This window comes from Gracilinanus agilis, chromosome 5 (genome assembly GCF_016433145.1).
Source record: "Gracilinanus agilis isolate LMUSP501 chromosome 5, AgileGrace, whole genome shotgun sequence".
NCBI classification, from domain to species: domain Eukaryota; kingdom Metazoa; phylum Chordata; class Mammalia; order Didelphimorphia; family Didelphidae; genus Gracilinanus; species Gracilinanus agilis.
This window is the reverse complement of record NC_058134.1, coordinates 254,983,544-255,006,721: the sequence shown is the minus strand read 5'-3', so window position 1 is coordinate 255,006,721 and position 23,178 is coordinate 254,983,544. Positions and strand designations below refer to the sequence as shown.

Sequence of the window (23,178 nt, the reverse complement as noted above, 5' to 3'; positions counted from 1 at the left end):
AGGTATTCAAATACCTTTGAGCGAGGCTAGCTCATTTTTTAAATAGAAAGACTAGTAGTCTAGTTAACTTCAACACTACCAAGACATCTAAAATCTCTTTTTAATTTTTATTATTTATTTATTCTATTCGTTTATTTATTTTGGGGGGGGCAGTGGGGGGTCAAATGACTTGCCCAGGGTCACACAGCTGGGAAGTGTCTGAGGTCAGATTTGCACCTAGGACCTCTCGTCTCTAGGCCTGGCTCTCAATCCACTGAGCTACCCAGCTGCCCCCAAATCTCTCTCTCTCTTTTTTTAAAAGAAGCATTAAAACAAATTGAGAAAAGGAACAAGTTTTTTAAATCTTAGGGATGCTTGAAGCGAATGCTAAAATGCAAAAGAATTTTATTTATGACATCTCCTAATATTACACAGCTAAAAGAAAGGCTCCTGTAACCTTTTAAGAATAAAGGGGGCAGCTAGGAGACTCAGGAGATAGGGAGCCAGACCTAGAAACAGGATGACCTGGCTTCAAATTTGACCTCAGATAGTTGCTAGCTGTGTGACCCTGGGTGAGTCACTTATCCCTGTTTGCTTAGCCCTTACCCTTCTGTTACTGAGACAGAAAGTAAATTTTTTCAAAAAAATTAAATACAAAAAGAATAAATAAAATGCTACAACAATAAGACCATAATTCTTTTTAAACAATAGAATAAGAACAGCCAAATTTGAGAAAATATATGAGGCAGCCCAGTGGCCTTCCCCAGCAGCTAATGCTTCTACTTCTTCCCATTGCCTCCCCCAGTTGACAGGATATAAGTTTCTTGAGAGCAAAGACTGTTTTCCTTTGATCTTTGTATCCCCTATAGCTCAGCAGAGTGCCTGGAACATAGTAGGTGCTTAAATAATGTTATTGATCAAAAATAATACATTTGAGAGTACAAATCAAATACTTAAGTAGAGCAAAAACCAAATCTTATAACAACCAAGTTTTACTAATATATTAGCATATATATATGTATATATATATACACATATATATTTTTAATGATCAGAATTTTACTAAGCTTTCTTTAATGAAACAAGTTCCAGTTACTCTTCAGATGATAACCATACTGAAGATTTGAGTTTTCTCAGTGCTTTCAGAAAGTATTACTTCTGCAGTTCTCACTTCATGGATTACAAAAGAAGTCTTTTTAAGCCCCCCAAATTCATAAACTCATTGATCAAGTTGAAGACAAGCCTATCTTTAGGTAGGCTAATCAAGGGGATCTTTGGGACAACAGATAGCTAAGTCTGTCATCAAATCTATCATTAATACACTGTAGCCTACAGAAGCTTACATCCCACTGGGAGAGCTTGGGTTCACATCCATGCCAAAGGACTTTAGAGTATGATGAAGAAATAAGCAAAGGGATGTGGGGAACCTCACCTAGGGAAGAACGTTTCCATTTACTCAAAGCTGATCTCTAGGTCCCACAAAAGAGCCCTGAAGGAATGGCACAGAAGTTTCTCCCAAACCAATATTTACTGCTAACAGAGACAAAATAGGATATTTTACTTCCTGGCTTTTATTTTCTCTTCCTTCAAACTCTTAAAACTGGGCCATGAAAAAGCTTTTATTATTTACACTTTAATTATCTGCATAGCATCTAAACTTTGATGCCATGAACAAAAGATGATTTTGAGGGAAGAAGAAATAAATAGCCAAAGCAAACTTCAAGAGTTACTAATATTGTGAAGTGTGTGTGTGTGGGGAGATTGAAGGGGAAATAAAACATCAGAAATCACTCTAGGTGATTTTTAAAATGTGTTTACATGCTTGCTCTCTGGTCATCTCTACCTCTTCACTGGCATTGACAGTAACTATTTCCCTTCCATTTACCCCACTTCAATTTCTCTTTATGTTTTGTCTTCCCTTATTAGAAATGAAAGCTCTAATTATAAGGACCTTCTTGTTTCTGTATTGCTGGTACTTAGCACAGTGCCTGGCATACAGTAAGTATTTAATGAACATTCTTTCTCAATCTCTTAAGTTTAATCTAATCTCAAATCTGTTGGTGTTATCAGTGTGCTCTAAAAGAAAATTTGGAATGCAAAGGCAAAGAAAAAATACTATTTCAAGATTGCTTTTCTGAATGAAATGTACACTGTGAAGTTTTAAAAGAATATTTTGCTTTACACATATAATTCTAAAGGAGCGGTCCTGAAAGATGGATCTCTAATTTCTCTCCTCTGTCAGTTCCAAAATGCCAAATCTAAACATTACATGAGATCAGAGTTAAGAGTTAGACAGAATTTGGGAAAGCATTTTAAGTCTAACTTGTTCATTTTACAGGTCCAGAAAGACTAAATTCCCTTGCTCTGGGTAACATAGGTAATAAGTGGAAGATTCTAGATTTGAACTCAGGTCTACACTCGAAATTGAGCAGTATTTCTGGTATAACAAAACCATCTCTTGAGTGCCTGCATTCATAAAGTATTCCCCATAAGACCGCAAAGATCAAACAAACAAAAGGAATTTATGTCACCCAAAAAAGAGATGAAAGTGGACCTGCAAAAGTTCTGAAAACAGGAAGAGATTTCTAGCTCCTGGGCAGAATCATCAGGGGTTTATAATAAGTATATTTTAGTCTGATTCTTCCATGGTTGCCTTCGGATGGAGAAAAATAGTAGTCTGGACAGAGAAAGAAGCTTCTTATATCTTCCAACTGCAGCCCAAGCAGTGTTTCCTCTTTTTCTTATGGACAAGAAGAATCAGGCTGGGTAGATTGTTAGATTTAAGGCAAGTAGGGATGGGTTGGTCTACCTCTATAAATTCCTATGTTCCAGATCACTGAGCACTCTGCATGGGGAGCAAGCTACTGCTTGTCACCCATTTGGGTAGTGCAGTATAATGTTAAGAGCCCTGGTCTTCATTCCAGTCCGATGATCTGAGTTCACAAAATCTCTACGAAGCTGGATAATCACTGGCAAATCACTCAGCCTAGCTGAGTTTCAGTTTTCCCAACTATAAAATAGTGGCAATAATATTTAGACTTTCTTGGGAGGCAATAATAACAATATTCAGCTTCCTTGGGAAGCAAGGTGTCCTGTAAATATAAAAGTGCTCTATGTAAAGGAAGGTCACTGTCGTTTCCCCCCCCAAAAAAATTTGACAAGTACAAAAGACCACTTTCCAGAAGCCATTGAGTAAATGGTAAACATCCCTTGGTGTGATCCAGTGCAAAGCTAGGGATTGACCTTTCTCTACCCTGTCATGCCTCACTCAAATCCTTGCTACTGGGGAACTGGGTTTATACTTCAAATTTGGGTTACATTGAGATTCAATGAGGAGTAGAAGCCATGAAATTTAACAAAAAGTGCTTCAGGCAGAGTTTCGACTCTAGAAATAGTTGAGGACAAGGAGCAGAGTGAAAGATGAAAGAGACTGAACATCTTGCATACCAAATGTTTAAAACAGATCTAGTGTTATCCAAATGCCATTTTTGTGGTAAACCACCACCAAAACCTTCCACATACACATAAAAGCTAGTTTTCAATTATATTTTTGAAAAAGCTTAATGAGTAAATGAAAATGTTTAGCCAGTGGTATTTAGATACAATCCTGGAAAGAAAACTTAAGTTTAATGTTTATATACTAAAAGTACATTTTATTGAACACAGATGATGAAACCATATGATATACTTCACAGGAACTATTTCCTAAGAAAGCTTTGTTTTCCTCTCCTGAAGTGTGCTTATCAGGTTATTTAGTGATCCCACAAAAAGTTCTCAAGTTTATTAAATCTGTATGCTTACATTTTTTATGAACTGGTCCTTCTGAAAGAGGGTTCTTTTTTTGTTTCTTTTTCTTTCTTTTTTTTTTTAACTCTTAGTTTTTGTCTTCTAAATATCAGTTCCAAGATAGAAGAGTGGTAAGGCCAGGTAATTGGGGTTAAGTAACTTACCCAGGGTCACAAAGTTAGATTGTGTCTAAGGTCAGATTTGAACCTGTTTCTCTATCCACTCAGCCACAAGGCTGCCCCTTGAACAAGAGTTCTTAAAGTAGAAGGGGGGAAAATCCTATTTACTTGAAGAAGAGATAATTCATTACATATAAGTACAGTTGTAAATATATTGAGAGCTGTATTTCTTTATATACATAAAAGATATTCTGAGAGATTGGCCAATATGGCAGTAAAGGAAAGTGATAAATATTGGAGGGGTTGTGGCAAAATTGGGACACTAATGCATTGTTGGTGGAGTTGTGAACTTATCCAACCATTCTGGAGGACAATTTGGAACTATAAAACTGTATATGCCCTTTGACCCAGTAATAACACCACTGGGTCTGTATCCCAAAGAGATAATAAAAAGGGGAAAAGACCTACTTGTACAAAAATATTTATAGCTTTTTTTGTGGTGGCAAAGAACTGGAAATTGAGGGGATATCTATCAGTTGGGGAATGGCTAAACAAATTGTAGTACATGTTGGTGACGGAATGCTATTGTGCAATAAGAAATGATAAGCAAGATTTGATTTCATAAAAAGCTGCGAAGACCAAGTGAACTGATGCAGAAAAAAATAAGCAGAGCCAAGAGAAATTGTACACAGTAACATCAATATTATAGGATGATATATCTGTGAAAAAAACTTGGTTACTCTCAGCAATGCAATGATCTGGGATAATCCTTTAAGACTTATTATGGAGAATGCTATCCTCCTCCAGAGAAAGAACGGTTGGAGTTGTCTTTCACAGTTAATCTAAGAGTGTGTTCTTACAATGATGACTAATATAGAAACGTGTTTTTCATGACAATAAAAATACAATTTTAAAAATTATATATTTTAAGAAGGGTGTCCATAGGCTTAATTAGACTGTTTGAGCAAGGTGTTCATGATACAAAATAAATTAAGAATCCTCCCTTATAAATTATATTCTTAAAATGGCATACTTCTAAAAGTTTCTAAGTATCTTGCTCTTTTTCTAATATTCAGAGGCAACTGTGTGGACAGGATGTGAGATATGAAGTCAGAAATACTAAGTTACAATTCTTCTTCAAACAATAGCTGTGTAACTCTAGGCAAGGCACTTAATTTCTCAGTATCAATACTCTCATGTAAAATGGAGATAATGATAGTAACAGCCTTTAAAGGGTTATAAAGATCATGTGAGATTTATATATATATATATATATATGTAAAAACACACTTTCCAAACTTTAAGGCATTATCTAAATGCAAGCTATTATTATACATCTAAATTGATTTCTACAATTGCAGAAACCCTTTCAATGTTCCAAAACTTATACAACACTAGTCTTTTCATCAGCTTTCAAAATCCCTACATGATACAGATTCAACTTATCTTTCCCAGCTTTAACACAATAATCTCTTTCACATACTGTTATGGCTTCAGTATCTTTTCTATGCCATCTCTTACTTCTATCCATTTATCTGAGTCAACCCCCATTCCAGGAATGCATTATCTTTCTCCCTCATCTTCTCAAAATCCTTTTATTCCTAAATTCACATTGCCTTGCATCTCTTTTCCTCTGCCCTTGTCCAGTGTGTTTTCTCTGTCTCTGTCTCTGTCTCTGTCTCTCTCTCTCTCTCTCCATTTATCTTGTTCGTACCTCTATGATCATGTTGCGTTTCCTACTCCATTTACCACCCGCCATTCAGGAGATTATAAACTCAACGACTATAAAAGCTGTTATTTTTTTGTCTTTGGACACTAAAGGTCTTATGGTTTGTATGCAGTAGGTACTAAATAAATGTGTGGAACTGAAGTTTGATCTCGCCCTTACTGAAGGGCAAACAAGATGCAATAAACTCAAACAGCGACAGTCTATACTGTGTACCTACCATGGATTAATAACTGGGTTGTTAGAAAGCCAAGAGGGAAGACCATGACCACAAAGAAATTTCTGAGGCTGTAATAGCTGGAAGCAGGCTATTTTCCCTAATAACACTTCCTAAATTGGTAAAGCCTTCAGAAACCGATTTTTACCATTAGACTTTCAACAAGTAAACTAGATAGTGACGGACTTTATTTTCACCAGCATTCAAGTAGGGAGGCATTATATTCATTTGAAAAAAACTGAGCTAACATCACATTCTTGAGGTCAGTATTGGGAAGGTCTCCAGTTAAGTTTGCTAATGGGAAGCCATGTAATACAACAATTTCCTGCATTCCTAGCAATTTTTTGAACAATTAGTCATTTGAAACTTTAATACAAGAAAGTCTTAAGTATTTCTACATAACTTACTTGGCATATCTGATACATTCAAGAATTTTGTTATTAGTGATATTGTTGCTTAGAAAAACTGACATGCTGAGTGTAAAATTACAATATGTTTATGCTTCATGATGCTTAAGCAATTAGGATAAAAACAATGGTGCTACTATTTCCTAGTCCTGAATTACTGACTTATCCTAATAGTTTAGGTTCTAATTTGAACACTCAAAGGCTTGTTCTTTGTTTATGTATTAAGATACATTCTTTTCTTACATAATAAAAATTCTGTGAATAAATGCTATACTATTTCACTGTAATCCTAGTAAATCAAATTACATAGGTAGAACACAGGAGGGCTCTAAAAATTGGGACAGTGGAACCACTCTAAACAAGGTTCATGATTAACCAACGAATAAATCAATAAAAATGGGAAAATTTCAATTTGCTTGTTATATTGTGGGGATAATTTAAAAAGTCATCTTAAGCATTATTATGACTATATTGGGTGTGTTTTAAAACACATTCTAGTTTTAATATTTTGGTATAAAGGCTGGAAATAATTCAGTGCCTATAGAATTAAATTATGTAGAATAAGTTCTAGATTTTCTGGTGGCATCCTTCTCAGATGCCTCTTCGTTATGTGGAGATGACTTTGGATTCAACAGAAAATATGTTTAGATATGTCCTATACCAAAGCTGGATTCAACTATAGGCTTGGCAAAGGACTGAGCCAGCTGATTTTCATCAGAAGGTTAGCCACCAGGTGATAACTTTTTTTTTTTTTCTTGGCTACAGCAATTCAAAAAAACTACAGGATTCCAACCCGCACCTGTTGAATGAGTGATACTACAATGCACTGGTTCAGCATATTACTATTTTAACTTAGGAGAATTGATAAATAAGGTATTTATTTATTTTAGCTAACTCGGAGTCTCAAAGGTCCTCCACAAGCTGGCACCACACCACCTTTCTGGCCTTATCTCTCTATTACTTCCCTCTACACACTCAAGGGTTCAGCTAAACTGGACATTATCTGTCTTCTGAACTTGAACTATTTACCTACCTTAGTGCCCTTGTTATCTAGTGTCAGGAATGTCCTCCCTTCCTCTCTTTGCCAGCTGAATTCCTAGTCATCCTATTACCACTAAGCTAAAATACACACTATTCACTTGGGCATCCATAATCACTCAAAATCAAGCTGCAGTTCATGTTTTCGGGCTTCTTGCATTATTCTCCTTCAGTTCCAGTTTTCCACATAGCATATTCCATCTCCTGTCTCAATGCTTTTGCTTAGTCCATACACAGGGAGAATCAAACACAAGAGAGTTTAAGCGACATGTACAAAGTTATGTAGCATTTGAGCCAACATTCAAACCCTGGTCCTCTGATCCCAATACTTGTACTCCAGGATTCTTGACTAAAGAAGTGAAAATTCATAATTTAATTTTTGAAAAGAAATTTTATCCTTAAATAAATAAAAATATAATAATTTGTTTAGGCAATTTATTCTTTAAGGGAGGGGGGAAAGCAACAATCAATTACGTGTAACCCACTCATCAGCATCTTTATTCTCAGCAGGTTTCATTAAGGTAAATTAAAAAGTCATACCTGAGTTCTCTAGATTTGGTGAGGACACCCTCACCACCAGATAGACAGTAGCCCTACTAGTGCTTGCTTCAAGAGATGGTTTCCATGCATTACTATGGCTACCAAATTCATTACTGCCATCAGTCTTCTGTTCTGTTGAGTGGCCCCAGGGAACTGAGTTAAGTTAATCCTTCAATGAGACAGATAGTGCCTCAAGGTCATTCCTGCTTAGTAAGGGTGTCCCTCTCTACCTGCAAATAATTTTTTTGAGGAAGACTTTCATGGTGGTGGGCAACTAAAAAAAAAAACTCCACCATTAGGGTTTGCCCTATGCTTTTACATGGTGCCATCATAGGCAGAACCAGTATCCACTGTAAATGCAGAGAAAGATGGTTTAAAAGTGCAAAGATGTTGGCAATCATTTTGCAGAATTTCAATTCCTTCCAATTTAGAGGTTACAAATTCTCATTGAAGGTCTGAAGGAACATAAAACAAAGCATACCTCCTAACCTCAGAGTAGCAAGATGGGGAACTACAAGGAAAGAATATTGGATCCATTGTCACACAAGGTTTCCATACTGGATCATCAAATCAGAGTGAAAGCCTGAAGGAACCTAAAAAAAACCATCTGGTCCAACCCTTCTCATTTTACAGATGAAGGAGGAAGAGATTCAAGGAAGTAGGGACTTGGTGAACACATCGCATGAGTAGTAAGCAGTAGAGCATCCAGGTGGTCTGTCTCCAAATTCAGTTTTGCATAGTTGTCATTCATCTTTCATTTTCAAAGACAGCCAATGACATCAGGGAGTAGTGTCTTGACCTGAGTGTGAACTGGATTTAAGTGAGGCAGAGTAGCACAAAGTCAACAGACTCACTCTCTCTTCCGGAGTCAAAGTCTAATGGCAAGATAAAAGTCAGGACGACTGACAATTCCCCATGATGCAGTGGATGGCCTTGGCATCTTCCATATCTGACCATTCTCTAAGCACTGCACAGTACCTGCTTTAACTATTTCATGGCCATTGGAACAAACTGCTCTCAACTACCCATTCTGCCAGCATTATTTCCCATGCTGGGGGTGGACATCCCCCTAACTCACCAATAGCTGTCAGTTACCCTCAACCTATTTTAGCCTGTCTCCACAAGATGGTTTTGCCAGAGGGTGGCTGCCGAGCATGCAACAGCTTATTGGAACCATAGGTGAGAGTTGGGTGAAAGTGTCTACATAGTGAGTACTTAATAAATACTTATTGATTTGACTTGCTTGATTGTTTAACTGTCACAAGGAAGGGTTTAACCTTGGGGGGGGGGGAAGGAGGTGAGAAAGGACTAATGTAAAACCTACCCCCAAAAGACATCAGTGAAATGTTGTTTTTTTTTTAAACAAAGATCCAGAAAAAATGAACTAAAACCTTCCAAAACAGTAGGCCAAAGGGTTATACAACTGGTTTAAGATATACTTTTCCTTAATGAAAGCTTCCTTACAATGAACGTGATGGTTTATGTTTCAGAGCGGGGGGGGCTCAGGGAGGGAGGTGAGGTATGGTGAGCTGAGAAAATGCTCTCCAAGCCCATTTTGCTTTGTATAAATGTAAAAGAATCATCCCATTTCATCTTGGCTTAGAAATGGTCAAGGAGGAAAATCCTGTGGACATTGTCTTTACAGGTGCATTGGCAGCTCACCGTCTGCAGAGTGCAAACAAATATTGTAATAGGATCGGACAAAATATAAATCCAATTGAATGTAATGGGAAATAATACAGAATTGTGCCAAATAAGCTCAATGCTAACAGTTCCATGTAAGTCACAGCAACATCACTAAAATTCTATGAATCATCTCTTGCAGCTATATAAATATTATGGGATGGAAAACAAAGCTAAAAATGAAAAATGGTGACCTTCCCTAAATATATGCAACAAGTCCATGACTTCTCTCTACCTGGTGCCCAAAACACCTCAGTCTTTGACTATACTTGTGATACCCTACCTCTTCAGCATTAACTCATATTACATCTCCAACCCACTCTTTGCACCAACCAAACTAGAAAACTCTGAGCCCATCTACCCCACCCCCAACACACATTCTCACACCTCCATGCCTTTGTTCAGAAATTCCCTTCCTCCTCCTCTATCCGGAAGGGTTGAATTTCACTTTATTCTTTACTAAAGAATTCAAATGTCCCTTCCTCTGGGAAGTATGCCTCATCCCTCCTTGGTTGGCACCAACCTTCCCACCTCAGACCTCAATCATATTCGTTTTCAAAATTTTATTTATTTATTTTTTAGGCTATATTTCCATGTTTACAAGATTAATTTTCTTTCCCTCTCCTCTTCCCTCCCAGCTCCTAAAGCTGACAAACAATTCCACTGGATTGTACAAATGTTGTCACTTGATACCTATTTCCATATTATCCATTTTTGCTATAGTGATTTTTGTAAAGCCAAGACCCCAAATCATACACTCATGTATACATGTGATAAGTCACAGTCATATTCTAATAGATTCAACCATGTACTATTTCATATTACAGCTATATGTGTTATAGCTACATATGTCTTATTTCTCTCCTCATTTGACTGAAGTTTTATCAAGAGAAGGGTCTGTTCTATCTAATCTTCAGTGTTCTCCATTTCATTTTATTTTTTAAATTTTCAAATATTTTTCCATGGTTCCATGATTCATGTTGTCTCCCTTCCCTCTTTCCTCCCCCCCCCCCTTCTAGAGCTGACGAGCAATTGCAATGCGTTAAATGTGAATGTTCCCCTTTTTAGCAGAGTGCTCTGACAATCATTAGCACTGAGGCAGCTTGGTGGCATAGTGGACAGAGAGCCAAGTCTGGAATTGGGAAGACCTGAGTTTAATTCTGATCTCAGACACTTCCTAGCTATGTGATCCTGAGCAAGTCACCCATCCCCATTTGTCAAGCCCTTACCCATCTCTCTTAAGAGTTATTACTAAGATAGAAAGTAGGAATTAAGAAAAATTAATTGGTACTTCAATGGATACCTGTTGTATTATGTTACTTAAAGTTGACAATGATACAGACTTCCACTTTAGAGAATCTTATGTTCCATTGAATCCCTATTCTCCTTCTACCATAAATTGGGTCCAGCCAAAACCTTCTCCTTAGTAGCTTCCTCTTAAATATATACTTCCACCAGGGATAATGGGTTTCATTAAAACCCATCAAATGTACCTATCTGTTAGTATTAAGCACCTGGCTATGCCAGGCTAGGGCTAGGTCTAGGGACACGAAGATAAAAGTTCCTGACCTTGAGGCAGTACGGCACAGCAGACAGAATGCTAGACTTGAGGTTAAGAAGATTTGGGTGCCTATCTCGCCTCTGAAATGGGCAAGTATTTTAATTAATGAGATCTAGCTCTAAATCTATTATCCTATGGTCCTATCAGTGGAAACAAAATGTGCACAAATGAGACCAAATAGAACATATACAAATCAGGCAAAGTGACTCAAGGGTGCATCAGGAAAGGCTTCTGGAAGGGGATAAGGATTGAACTGAGCCTTGAAAGGAGACAGTGGGTTTGTGTTCCAGGGGCTGTTCTCCTGAGATGGGACACAGTCTTTAAAGGCACAGGGGCTGGAGATTAGTTTCCCAAAGGGGAATGGCAAGTGGGCCAACGTGACAATGGAGGCAGCCTATGATAGGTTTAAATGCCCATTTTGACTTGATTCTGCCCCGCAAAGAGTAAAATCCCAAACTTAATTTATAAATAGAAAGAATTTCCATCTCACAAGAAACTAAAATATTATCACTGTTCCCCAGTGTCCTTTAAAAAGTTATTGAGAACAGGGCAATGGATTGAGAACCAGACCTAGAAACAGGTCCTAGGTTCAAATCTGGCCTCAGACACTTACTTCTGAACTGTGTGACTGTGGACAAGTTTTCTTTATTTTTTATTTTTACTAAGAAGATGACAGCTAATAACAGCTTTTAAGCAAGAATATTTTGTGCTGACACTGGCATTGAATCCTATCAGAAGCTTGAGAATCAATGTCCATTCCCTTTTTTGGGGGATCTATTTTGTAATGATTACAGTATATGTCGACTTCCATGGATGGTACGAGGCTTTTTAAAAAGCTATGCTTTACATCAGTGATTCCCAAAGTGGGCGCCACCACCCCCTGGTGGGTGCTGCAGCAATCCAGGGAGGCGGTGATGGCCACAGGTGCATTTATCTTTCCTATTAATTGCTATTAAGATTTTAAAAAATTAATTTCCAAGGGCACTAAGTAATATTTTTTCTGGAAAGGGGGCGGTAGGCCAAAAAAGTTTGGGAACCACTGCTTTACATTGTTTCACACAAAGCAAATACAGAAATATCATGTTTAAATATCATGCTTCAAAAACTTAAAAATATTACACAACATAAATTGTTATTATTAATATGAGATGCTTCTTAAAAAAAGTAAACCTAGTACTACTTCTGTAGAAATAACCCAAATAAGTAAAACCCCCAGCATTCTCTCAGCTAGGTCCTCTGGCAAACAGGTAAAGATTTCAGTACAATGAACTAGATTAGATTAGACCAGTCTAATAATTAGATCATCTCAACTCTCTTACTTATAATTTTTTGTGATCTTGATTGATGAAGACACTTGACATCCCTGGGTCTCATTTTCTCATCTTTCAAATGAGGATATTATCAATCAGTCTTGTACTTAAATTGTTTCAGTCATGTCCAACTCTTCATGACCCCATTTGGGGTTTTCTTAGCAAAGATACTGCAGTGGCTTGTCACTTCCTTCTCCAGCTCAATTTACAGACCAGGAAAATGAAACAAACAGGATTAAGTGACTTGCTCAGGGTCACACAGCTAATAAGTGTCAGAAGCCAAATTTAACCTCAAGACTTCTGGACTTCTATCTACTTTGATACTGGCTTCCTATGATCCTACTGCAAAGATGGAGAGAGGTCAGGAAACCAGGTTATATGGATCAATAAGAATTTATTGTATCTACTATTGGCAGGACACTTGGCTAAGCTCTAAAGCCGTGGCTAAATAAAGGGAGAGGAGACTAGCTTGCTTATGTGGCACAGGAAGACTCCATGAACATATATATATAAAAGCCATTCATAAATATTTGAGAACCAGTGAATAAAAGCCACAAGGAAATAGGTTTCTATTTAATTTCATTCGAAGTAAAGCTGTAGGCAAATCAAATAGCTTCTTTTCATTGGCAGTGTTAATTATAAAAATTATAAGATTAATTTAGAAATTCTTTTCAATGGCAATTGAAAATTTCCTGAAATTCTACAGGTAATTACATAATCCTATAGGTTAACATATTCTTTTAAAATGTAAAATACTATCAGGAAAGCAAAGGGAAAGAGAAACAGAAAGAAGTTACGGGTTTTTCACAGGTTAGTACTAATGAGTTTAATCACAGTGGTATTGGGAGGATGGTTTTTTAGCACCTAGATAATTTTATTTTTACAAATCAGATCACTTTCCTTAGAAGTAATTGAGAAACAGCATTTTTAGGAGAGGAGAAAATGTAGAGAGAAGAAAATGTGAAGAGAAAGTATAAGAAGTTTAGTCAAAATGTTAGTCATTTGTTATAGTTAATTATCAAAAATTTTATTTTCAGCTTTTGGTAATGAGTCTATCAGGGGCAGTGCCTTACTCTCTTGATTATAACACACTATGCCAAAACAAAACAAAAACAAAAGATTGGCAATTACCAATAGTTACCAAAGGTATGGCCTTGGGTAAGTCCATAAGTTCTTGAACCCCTTATTTCCTCTCTGTAAAATGAAGGTATTATGATAAGACCAATATCCTTAATGAACATAGATGCAAAAATATTAAATACTAGCTAAAAGGCTAAAAGAAGTTATCGCAAGGTTTATCCACTATGATCAGGTGGGATTTATACCAGGAATGCAAGGATGGTCTAATATTAGGAAAACCATCCACATAATTGACCTTATCAACAACCAAACTAATAGAAATCACATGATTATCTCAATAGATGCAGAAAAAGCCTTTGACAAAATACAACACCCATTCCTATTGAAAACACTAGAAAGTTTAGGAATAGAAGGGACTTTCCTCAAAATAATAAACAGTATTTATTTAAAACCATGAGCAAATATCATCTGCAATGGAGATAAGTTAGAAGCATTCCCAATAAGATCAGGAGTGAAGCAAGAATGCCCATTATCACCTCTACTATTTAATATTGCTCTAAAAACGCTAGCTTTAGCAATTAGAGAAGAAAAATTGAAGGGATCAACATCTTTGAAGCCAATGAGGAAACTAAACTATCATTCTTTGCAGATGACATGATGATATATATACCTTGAGAATCCAAGAAAAGCAACTGAAAAGCTAGTAGAGACAATCAATAACTTTAGCAAAGTTGCAGGGTAGAAAATAAACCCACATAAGTCATCAGCATTACTATAGGTTTCCAACAAAACTCAGCAGCAAGAGTTAGAAAGAGAAACTCCATTTAAAATCACTCAAGACAAGCTAAAATATCTGGGAATGTACTGGCCAAGACAAATTCAGGAATTATATGAACACAACTACAAAACACTTTTCACACAAATAAAAGTAGATCTTTAAACAATTGGAAAAACACTAATTGCTCATGGGTAGGATGAGCTAATATAATAAAAATTACAATCTTACCTAAATAATTTACCAAAACACTTTTTTTTATAAAATTAGAAAAAATTATTACAAAGCTCTTCTGGAAGAACAAAAGATCAAGAATATCAAGGGAAATAATGAAAAAAATGGGAAGGAAGGTGGCCTAGCAGTACCAGATCTCAGACTATACTGACCATTAAAATTATATGGTACAGGGGCAGCTGGGTAGCTCAGTGGAGTGAGAGCCAGGCCTAGAGACAGGAGGTCCTAGGTTCAAACCCGGCCTCAGCCACTTCCCAGCTGTGTGACCCTGGGCAAGTCACTTGACCCCCATTGCCCACCCTTACCAATCTTCCACCTATGAGACAATACACCGAAGTACAAGGGTTTAAAAAAAAAACTATATGGTACTGGCTAAGAGACAGAAGGAAGGATGAATAGAATAAACTTGAGGTAATGACAGTAGCAAGATAGTATTCAATAAACCCAAAGATCCCAGCTTTTAGGACAAGAACCCACTATCTGACAAAAACTTCTTGGAGAATTGGAAAACAGCATGGGAAAAATTAGATTAAATCAATATCTTACACCCTATACCAAGATTTACTCAGAATGGGTAAATGACTTAAATATAAATAGGGAAACTATAAACAAATTAGGTGAACGTAGAATAGTATATCTGTCAGATCTATAAGAAGGGAAGGAATTTAAGACCAAGCAGGAGATAGAGAACACTACAAAATGTAAAATAAATAATTTTGATTATGTCAAATTAAAAAGTTTATGTACAAACAAAACCAATGCAATCAAAATTAGAAGGGAAGCAACAAATTGGGGGGAAAATTTTTATAGCAAAACTCTCTGACAAAGGTCTCATTTTTCAAATTTATGAGGAGTTCAGTCAATTATACAAAAAAATCAAACTATTCCCCAATTGACAAATGGTCAAGGGACATAAATAGGCAGTTTTCAGAAAACATTGTGTAACAATCCAATGTAATGGACTTTGCTATTAGTAGCAATGCAACAAGCCAGGACACTCCTGAAGGACTTATGGGAAAGAATGCTATCCACATTGAGAGAAAGAACTTTGGGAGAAGAAATGCAAAATCAAAACATGACATCCCTTATCACTTGCATATATAGGGATGTGATTTGGAGTTTAGGCTTTAAAAAATGGCTCTAGAGCAAAAATGAATAATATGGAAATTGGTATCAAGTGACAACATCTGCACAACCTAGTAGAATTGCTTGTCAGCTCTGGGAGGGGGGAAGGAAAAGATGAGGGAAAGAAAATGAATCATATAAACACGGAAAATTATTTAAAAGTAAATAAATTACTTTTAAAAATAAAATAAAATGAAATGAAATGAAATGAAATGAAGGTGTTAAATGAGAGGGTTGGTCAGATGACCCTCAAGTCATTTCCTGTTCTTCATCTATAATTAAAACAAAGCTGGAAAAGACTGAGCAATCATCTACTCCAATGGTTCCTAGTATTTTTTGTTCCCTCAACTTCTTTCAGCAAAACCAGTGTGCTGTGAACTCCCATGGTAATTTAATTTCCATTCATAACATTCTACAATTATTTACTACTTAAGCTACCATAAAAGAATTATGAGCAAAACTCCTTGGATCATTGTCCAGAACCCATTAATCACTAAACAGGAACTGCTGATCTTCCCTAATCCACTTATTTCAATGCTGAGGAAACTGAGGCCAAGAGACCAAAAGTCTTGACCAAGTGACTTCATCCCTCCAGATCTCAGTTTTCTCAAAGGTAAAATAGGGCTCATGTGTTTGCACTAATCTACCTTAGAGCTGTTGTCAGGAAAGATCTTACTAAATTAAAAAAGCATTATCTAAATATAAATTCTTTTTACTTATATTCCCAATTTGTTTTAAAATTAAGGATGTACTAGAAAGGAAGGCTTTGTAAACCAAAATATTTTGTAGCAGAAAACAGGTTTACCATAACTTATGCTAATCAGAGTGGCACCACGCAGCATCAAAACCAAGCCTGGAGTGGGAATCGTGGAGCATAAGTTGGTGAGGAAAGGGCTAAGATCTGGTCTGCCTTCTTTGCTTCCTTTCAAAGCATTTTGAAATTTTGAAGTACAAAATTCCCTCATTAAGTAAAGCCAAAATCAAATGTGACCACGAAACATTCTAAAAGTCATATATGCAGGTGATTTTTTCATTAATCATCATTAAAGATAATTATCCCTCTGTAAAAGGGGCAATTCCTTTTTCTACTAGCAATGGCCACATGACCAACCACCCGTTATGATTTTATTGGCATTTCCATATCTCAGTTTTCCATCAGCCCATAATGGAGCATAATAGTGCTAGGCATGCAGCAAATATGAAACAATAGTCACGAAATTGAACTGAGAGTTGTAGAATGGTTTCTGTATGAGGGAAGAGGCCACTGGACTAAGTACTATCAACTCTTAAGATTCTGAGATTCCGTCTCTGATTTCTGACAACCAGTGCTGGCAAGTCCAATGGACATCATTGCAGTATAATCCTAGTAAGGACTGATTTCTTCAGTTTATTAACCCACCACAAAATTAGGTTTTTGTTGTTCAGTTGTGGGTCATTTTTTAAAACCCAATGGACCACAGCACACCAGAGCCTTCTTTCCTCCATCATCTTTTCAGAAGTCTGTCCAATTTCATGTTTATTGCTTCCATGACACTACTACCATCCCTTGCAACCTCTGGTGTCCCTGTGCTCCTTTTGCCTTCAATATTTCCCAGCATCAGGATCTTTTCCAATGAGTCCTGTCTTCTCATTATGTGGCCAAAGTACTGAAGCTTCACTTTCAGTATTTGACCTTCCAATGAATAATCTGAAGTAATTTCTTTAAGTATTGACTGATTTGGTCTCCCCTGCTGTCCAAGAGGCTATCAAAAGTCTTCCCTGGCACCACATTTCTAAAACATCGATTCTGTGGGTGGTGTTCAGCTTTCCTTCTGGTCCAGCATACATTCTTAATGTCTCCTGTTTGACCACATCCAGATTACTTTGGTTCACAGATCTTACATTCCAGGTTCCTATGCAATACTGACCTTTACATCAACAGATTTTCCTTCTATCACCAGATACATCCGTAGTCAAGCTTTTTTTTACTTTGGCTCAGCCCTTTCTTCAATACTAGAGCTACCTGCAATTTTCCTCTGCTCTTCTACAGTAGCATACTGGACACCTTATGACCTGAAGGTCTTGACTTCCAATTTCATCTTTTATCAATTTAATACTGTCCATGGGATTTTCTTGGCAAAGATACAGGAATAGATTGCTATTTCCTTCTCCAGTGGATCACCTTTTCTCAGAATTCTCCACTAGGACTTGTCCATCTTAGGTAACTCTGCACAGCATAGCTCCCAAGCAACTCCACCATGACAAAATAATATTATACTTCTCATCTTCACTAATTGTTCCTAGGGCACAATCTCTCGTCACTAGTATATAACTTCTTGAAAGTGGGCACTGTTTCATTCTTTGAATGCACAATTAATTAAATCACTTAAACTAAAACAAAATAAAATTTAAAACTTACTTAATCACATTAATTGATACTAAATTTAATTTAGTTTTTATTTAAAATTTAAAAAATACTAATTACTAAAATTCCCACTCTAAATTTTAATTTAATTTCTCTGTGATTCAGTTTCTTCTTCTGTAGAATGGTTTATCACTGAGGGTCAAATGAGATAATATTCATAGAGCACTTGCCAAACCTTAAATCTATATACTGCTAGCTGTTAATATTAATTAAGCATTTCCTCCATTTATAAATGTAGGCAACAAAACTTTGCCCTGAGAAGTAATCCACAAGACCCATTACAATGAGATAAGACTCCTTAGCTTTCAAAGTCTGCTAAAATCTGACTCTATCCAGCCTTTTTCCCCCCACTGTTTTTCAACATGAGTTTTCTATAGTCCAGTCAAGTTGATGTCCTAACTGCCCCACACATATAAATTCCATGACAAGAAGTGTCTGAGGCCAAATTTGAACCCAAGTCCTACTGAGACCAGGTCTGGCATTCTATCCACTAAGCCACCGAGCAGCAATCTGATTTTAGATAGTTAACAGCAGTCCTTCTGGTGATTCTTCCCACTCCAAATGCTACCTTTTTCAAGAGATGAAAAGAGCAGGGTAAATAGTGGCCAGAACTTTTCTTAAAGATGAAAAACAAATTCTGAGTTTCAAATAAAGCGAGGTGGAGCAATTTTTCTATTTGTTGTGTTTAGTCAATCAGCAAACTGTTTTATACAAAGTGTATTCAATAATCCAGGTTTAAAAACCAACAAAGAGCCTTCACTGGGCACTGGGGTCAATCAGGGCTTGTAGGTAGGGCATCAATAGGGAACTCAGAATGTATGCTATCAAGTGGCGTGAGCAATTTTATGAGCCTGATTCATTTTCTCTAGTTTTTGGTTTATACTTCATTCATACACATCTATCCTGTAGAAGAGTTATTTGTGAACAGGTTATAGATGATATATTCTATAAATATATATGAAAATATATATTATAAAAAGAGCATAAATTCCATGACAGCAAAGCACAAATCCTGGTGATACTTTTAAAAATCTTCCATAATGTCTAGCATAGGCTTCTGGAAGTGGCTTGGTAAAGGACTATTGACCAGAATTCTCCATCCAAAGAATTAATGTGAACCTTCCAGAATAAAAGACACAAATAAAGAGGTTAAGAAGAAAATAAACCCAAGATAAGTGAGGAACAGAAAGAGAACATTTTACTGTCTTAAAAGAATTCAAAGCACCTAGCCCTGGTGAAAGAAGCATCCAAATTACAAGAAGAATTTTCAAAAGTGAGGAAATGGGGGAAATGGTAGAGATGCCACATGACTGGATATGTGTAAAGTTCTTTTTTTTTTAAGTTTCCACAAATCAAAAGCCTTTTATATCAATTTTCAGGAAAATTCTACAAAAGGTAATTGTAGAAAAATGTTGATCTACTCTGAGCCAGTCAACTCCTATTAAAAACAAGTCACACAAACAGCTAGGTGGTTGAGTGAATAAAGTCAGACCTGGAGATGGGAAGTCCTGAGTTCAAATCTGGTCTTAGACATTTCCTACCTGTGTGACCCTGGGCAAATCACATAACCTCAACTGCCTAACCCTTACTGCTCTTCTGCTGTGGAACCAATCCATAGTATCAATTCTAAGACAGAATGTAAAGAGGAGTTGTTTTGTTTTGTTTTGTTTTTAAGCCATACTATAAGTGTACTAGATCCACATCTCAAAGAGATAGAAGAGAAAAAGTGTTTCATGTACAAAATTATTTATGGAAGCTCTTTTGCAAAGTGGCAAAGAACTGGAAATTAAAGAGATGTCCATCAATTGGGGAATAGCCAAATAAATTATAGCATATGAATCTAATGGAAGAGTAGAGGCAGGAGATTTCTAAGATGGAGTAACATAGATATAAAGTTTCAGATTTCTGGATCTTTTTTTTTTTTTTGCTTAATTCTTTTTCTTCCTCACAGCAGATGTTTCAATAGGGAGGACCAATATACAGATAAATAACAAAAAAATTGTTGTTTAAGAGAACAAGTCATACAAGACTGAACCTTATTTACTCTTTTGATGTAAAGACGAGGCAAAAAGATAAAAGAAATGACAGTGCGCCACTGAATTTAAACAAACCATTTGACAAAGATTCTCATGAAAATCCAATGGTGAAGATGGAGAGATGTGACCTAGATGATAATAATGTAAATTCAGAACTGGTTAATATCCAGAACCAGTGTTAATCAATGGGTTAATGTCAACCTAGTCGAAAGGCTCCGTGGCTGGTTCTGTTCTGTGGGACTTTTATTTACCATTTAGATGCAAAATCTTGAACACAAGGGAGTTTGGTTTTTTTTTTTGGTTATTATTGTAAAGCAGTGATTCCCAAAGTGGGTACTACCTCTCCCTGGTGGGTGCTGCAGAGATCCATGGGGGTGGTGATGGCCACAGGTGCATTTATCTTTCCTATTAATTGCTATTAAAATTAAAAAAAAAATTTATTTCCAGGAGCGCTAAGTAATATTTTTTCTGGAAAGGGGGCGGTAGGCCAAAAAAGTTTGGGAACCATTGTTGTAAAGCATCAGATGAGAAATGATTTGTTAGGTAACAGTGCTTTGCTTTGTTTTTTAAATCTGGACATTTTGATGAAATGTACATTAATAATACAGATCACTTCCTTTTGTAATATAGATCACCCCAAGCCTGTTCATTAGACAGCAATAATTGTCTTGATGAACATCAGTACCAAAGATTCAGAATTGAAGGTTCCAATTACTGGCCAGCAGAGAGGAGCACAGTAGTTATAAGCTGGAACTATTAATTATAAAGCAGTGAAATGGATATAAGTAGGAAGAATGGAAAAGAAGGTGAGTGGTCATGTGCTGGGAACAAAGGATATCCAAGGTGTCTGTACCTGTAATATTAAAAGATCTAGCAGATGTTATCAGCACACTAAGGGGTTCCCCCACAGACAAAAATCATCTGATGAAAAGTTGTGGGTGGGCTGTTCTAAAACTACTTAATTAAAATGAATTGATCAAAACAGACTGCAAAATTCATTATGGATCGCTGGAAATTTGGGAGGTGATTATAGTTAGATCATCTAATGATGTACTCATAATTTTAAAATCCTTACCTGTAATAGGTATGAACCGCCAGGGTCTAAGGTTGCAGCTTCATTCTGCATTGTATTCTGTTGTGTAATAGCATCTTCTCTTTTCCGCTCTTTCTGGCCAGCTTCATCATCTTCATATTCATCTAGACACTTAAAAAAGGAGAAAAAGAGACATTGCTATATGCAGTTGATAGAAGATTCTGGTGGTAAGTTAAAATATTTATGAACAATTATTAATTATATTTAACCTATTTGCCTGCTATTACCGATCAAACGTATCAGATGAAAGAATTGAATTTAAAGTTAATTTTAGTAAAGTGAACCACTTTTTAAATGTATCAAGGGTAGTTACAGATGGTGAACTGGTTCCAAATAGTGAACCCTTCCATTGAACAAAGGTAAAAACTGGACTCCTTGGACAGATAATTTAAACCCTCCTGAGCCTTAATTTCCTCACCTGTAAAATAAGGAGTTGATCTAAATGATATAAGCACTTTTTCAGCTCTAAATCTTATGATTCTTTTGTCATGATAATAAACCTAAATTGGCCCAATTGTACTTCCTCCAAGTACACTCTATCTCCAGTACCAGGGCACAAGACATCCATCCCAAATGCCTGAAGAACTTTCTCTCCTCAGAGGCACCTCTTAGAATCCTTGGTTTTCTCCAAAGCTTAACTCAACTGAGGTCTTCCCCCGTTGCTAATACCTCTCCTCCTGCAAGCTAAAATGACTTTGTATCAAATTCGTATATTTTCATATTATCCCTTTCCCCCTCAAAAGTGAATGTAAGTTCCTTAGGCATGGGCGTTACAAACAGAGTGACACCGTGAAGTCATCCTCTACATACCCGGATCCTACTTCTGATGTCAACATTTACTAGCTAGATGACAAATGGAGGATTACAATTTATAAACTGAAGATAATATTTTTGGACTGCCATGGTATAGTACATAATAAAGACTACAGGAAAGGGTTCAGCTAGTCACTGTGTGACTATAGCCAAATCACTTAAACTTGTCTGAAACTCAGTTTCCTGATCTGTGGAATAAAAGTTGTGACCTAAACTGCCTTAAAGGTCCCTTTGATTTCTAAATCTATGATCCTGCTTTATAGAACTGAAGAGAGAATGGAATTTTCCCTTTTTTCCTGTCACCATTTCTCAGTATTTCCAGTCTTTTTGGCCATTTTGTCCAGTCACCAATTCATCACTCTCATCCTTGCTCCTATATAGATTGACCACATTTTACCTCCAAATGTGTCCCACAAACTAGATCAGAAGGACCAGAAATTTACTCCAGGACCTTACAGTTCAGTGGGTCTCTCCAGAGACCATTTCACACTAGGACTTTCTCTCCTAGCACCAAACTACTACCCCCAAAACATCCCTCTCTCTGAGCATCACTTATCTCCTTTTCTAATAACGTGTTCATTTCTATGCAACCAACACAACTTCTCCCCACATGCCCCATGAAAAGCAGTTTAAACAAAGACTATTCAAAGAGGCTTGGACAGAAGAACCATAAATAAACATTTTCCTTCTCTCTTGACTTGGATTTTCTTAAATCACTAAATTGTTAGAAGAAACGTAGACTCTGACTTTGTCATATGACCAAAGGATCAAGAAGAGCAGAAAAATAATTCTCCTTTCTTTTCTGCCCAGTATTCATGGGGCCATTCCTTGGCGCCATATCCTTTTCTAGACCTCAGTTTCTACAAGTATAAAGGAGACAGAGTTTGGCGATCTGGAAGGTAGCTCAGCTCTAGCAGGAGAAGGTTTTTGATTCTGAGTTAAAGGTTCTATGTTTTTTATATGGGAAATAGAGAAGAGGTAATATAAGAAAGAAAAATTGGGGGCGGGGGAAGAGAATCTTTTTGGATAAGGTAAACACCTGACATCCAGAGAAGGCAAATGATGTAGAATAAACTAAAGATTCCTTTCCAGAAATGAGGATGTTTGAAAGAAGGGTAGTTACTGTCCTCAACAGGAGCGGAGCCCTTCTGTATATATGGAAAGATGTTTGTTATTTTGTCTGACCAACATTCCTTATTTTCAACTTCATGGGACAAAAAATATGAGCAAGAGGTACCAATCAACTCAATTC

At 36.6% G+C, this 23,178-nt stretch overlaps 1 protein-coding gene across 1 annotated transcript in view; it reads right to left on the bottom strand.

Moving 5' to 3' along the window:
* The window catches only part of PAWR (pro-apoptotic WT1 regulator), a 138,442-nt gene that overhangs the window by 25,292 nt on the left and 89,972 nt on the right, over nucleotides 1-23,178 (bottom strand). Inside the window, exon 2 of the mRNA XM_044679617.1 lies at nucleotides 21,096-21,224. Within this exon, the coding sequence (XP_044535552.1) occupies nucleotides 21,096-21,224 (129 nt within the window). The remainder of the gene's footprint in view (nucleotides 1-21,095; nucleotides 21,225-23,178) is intronic.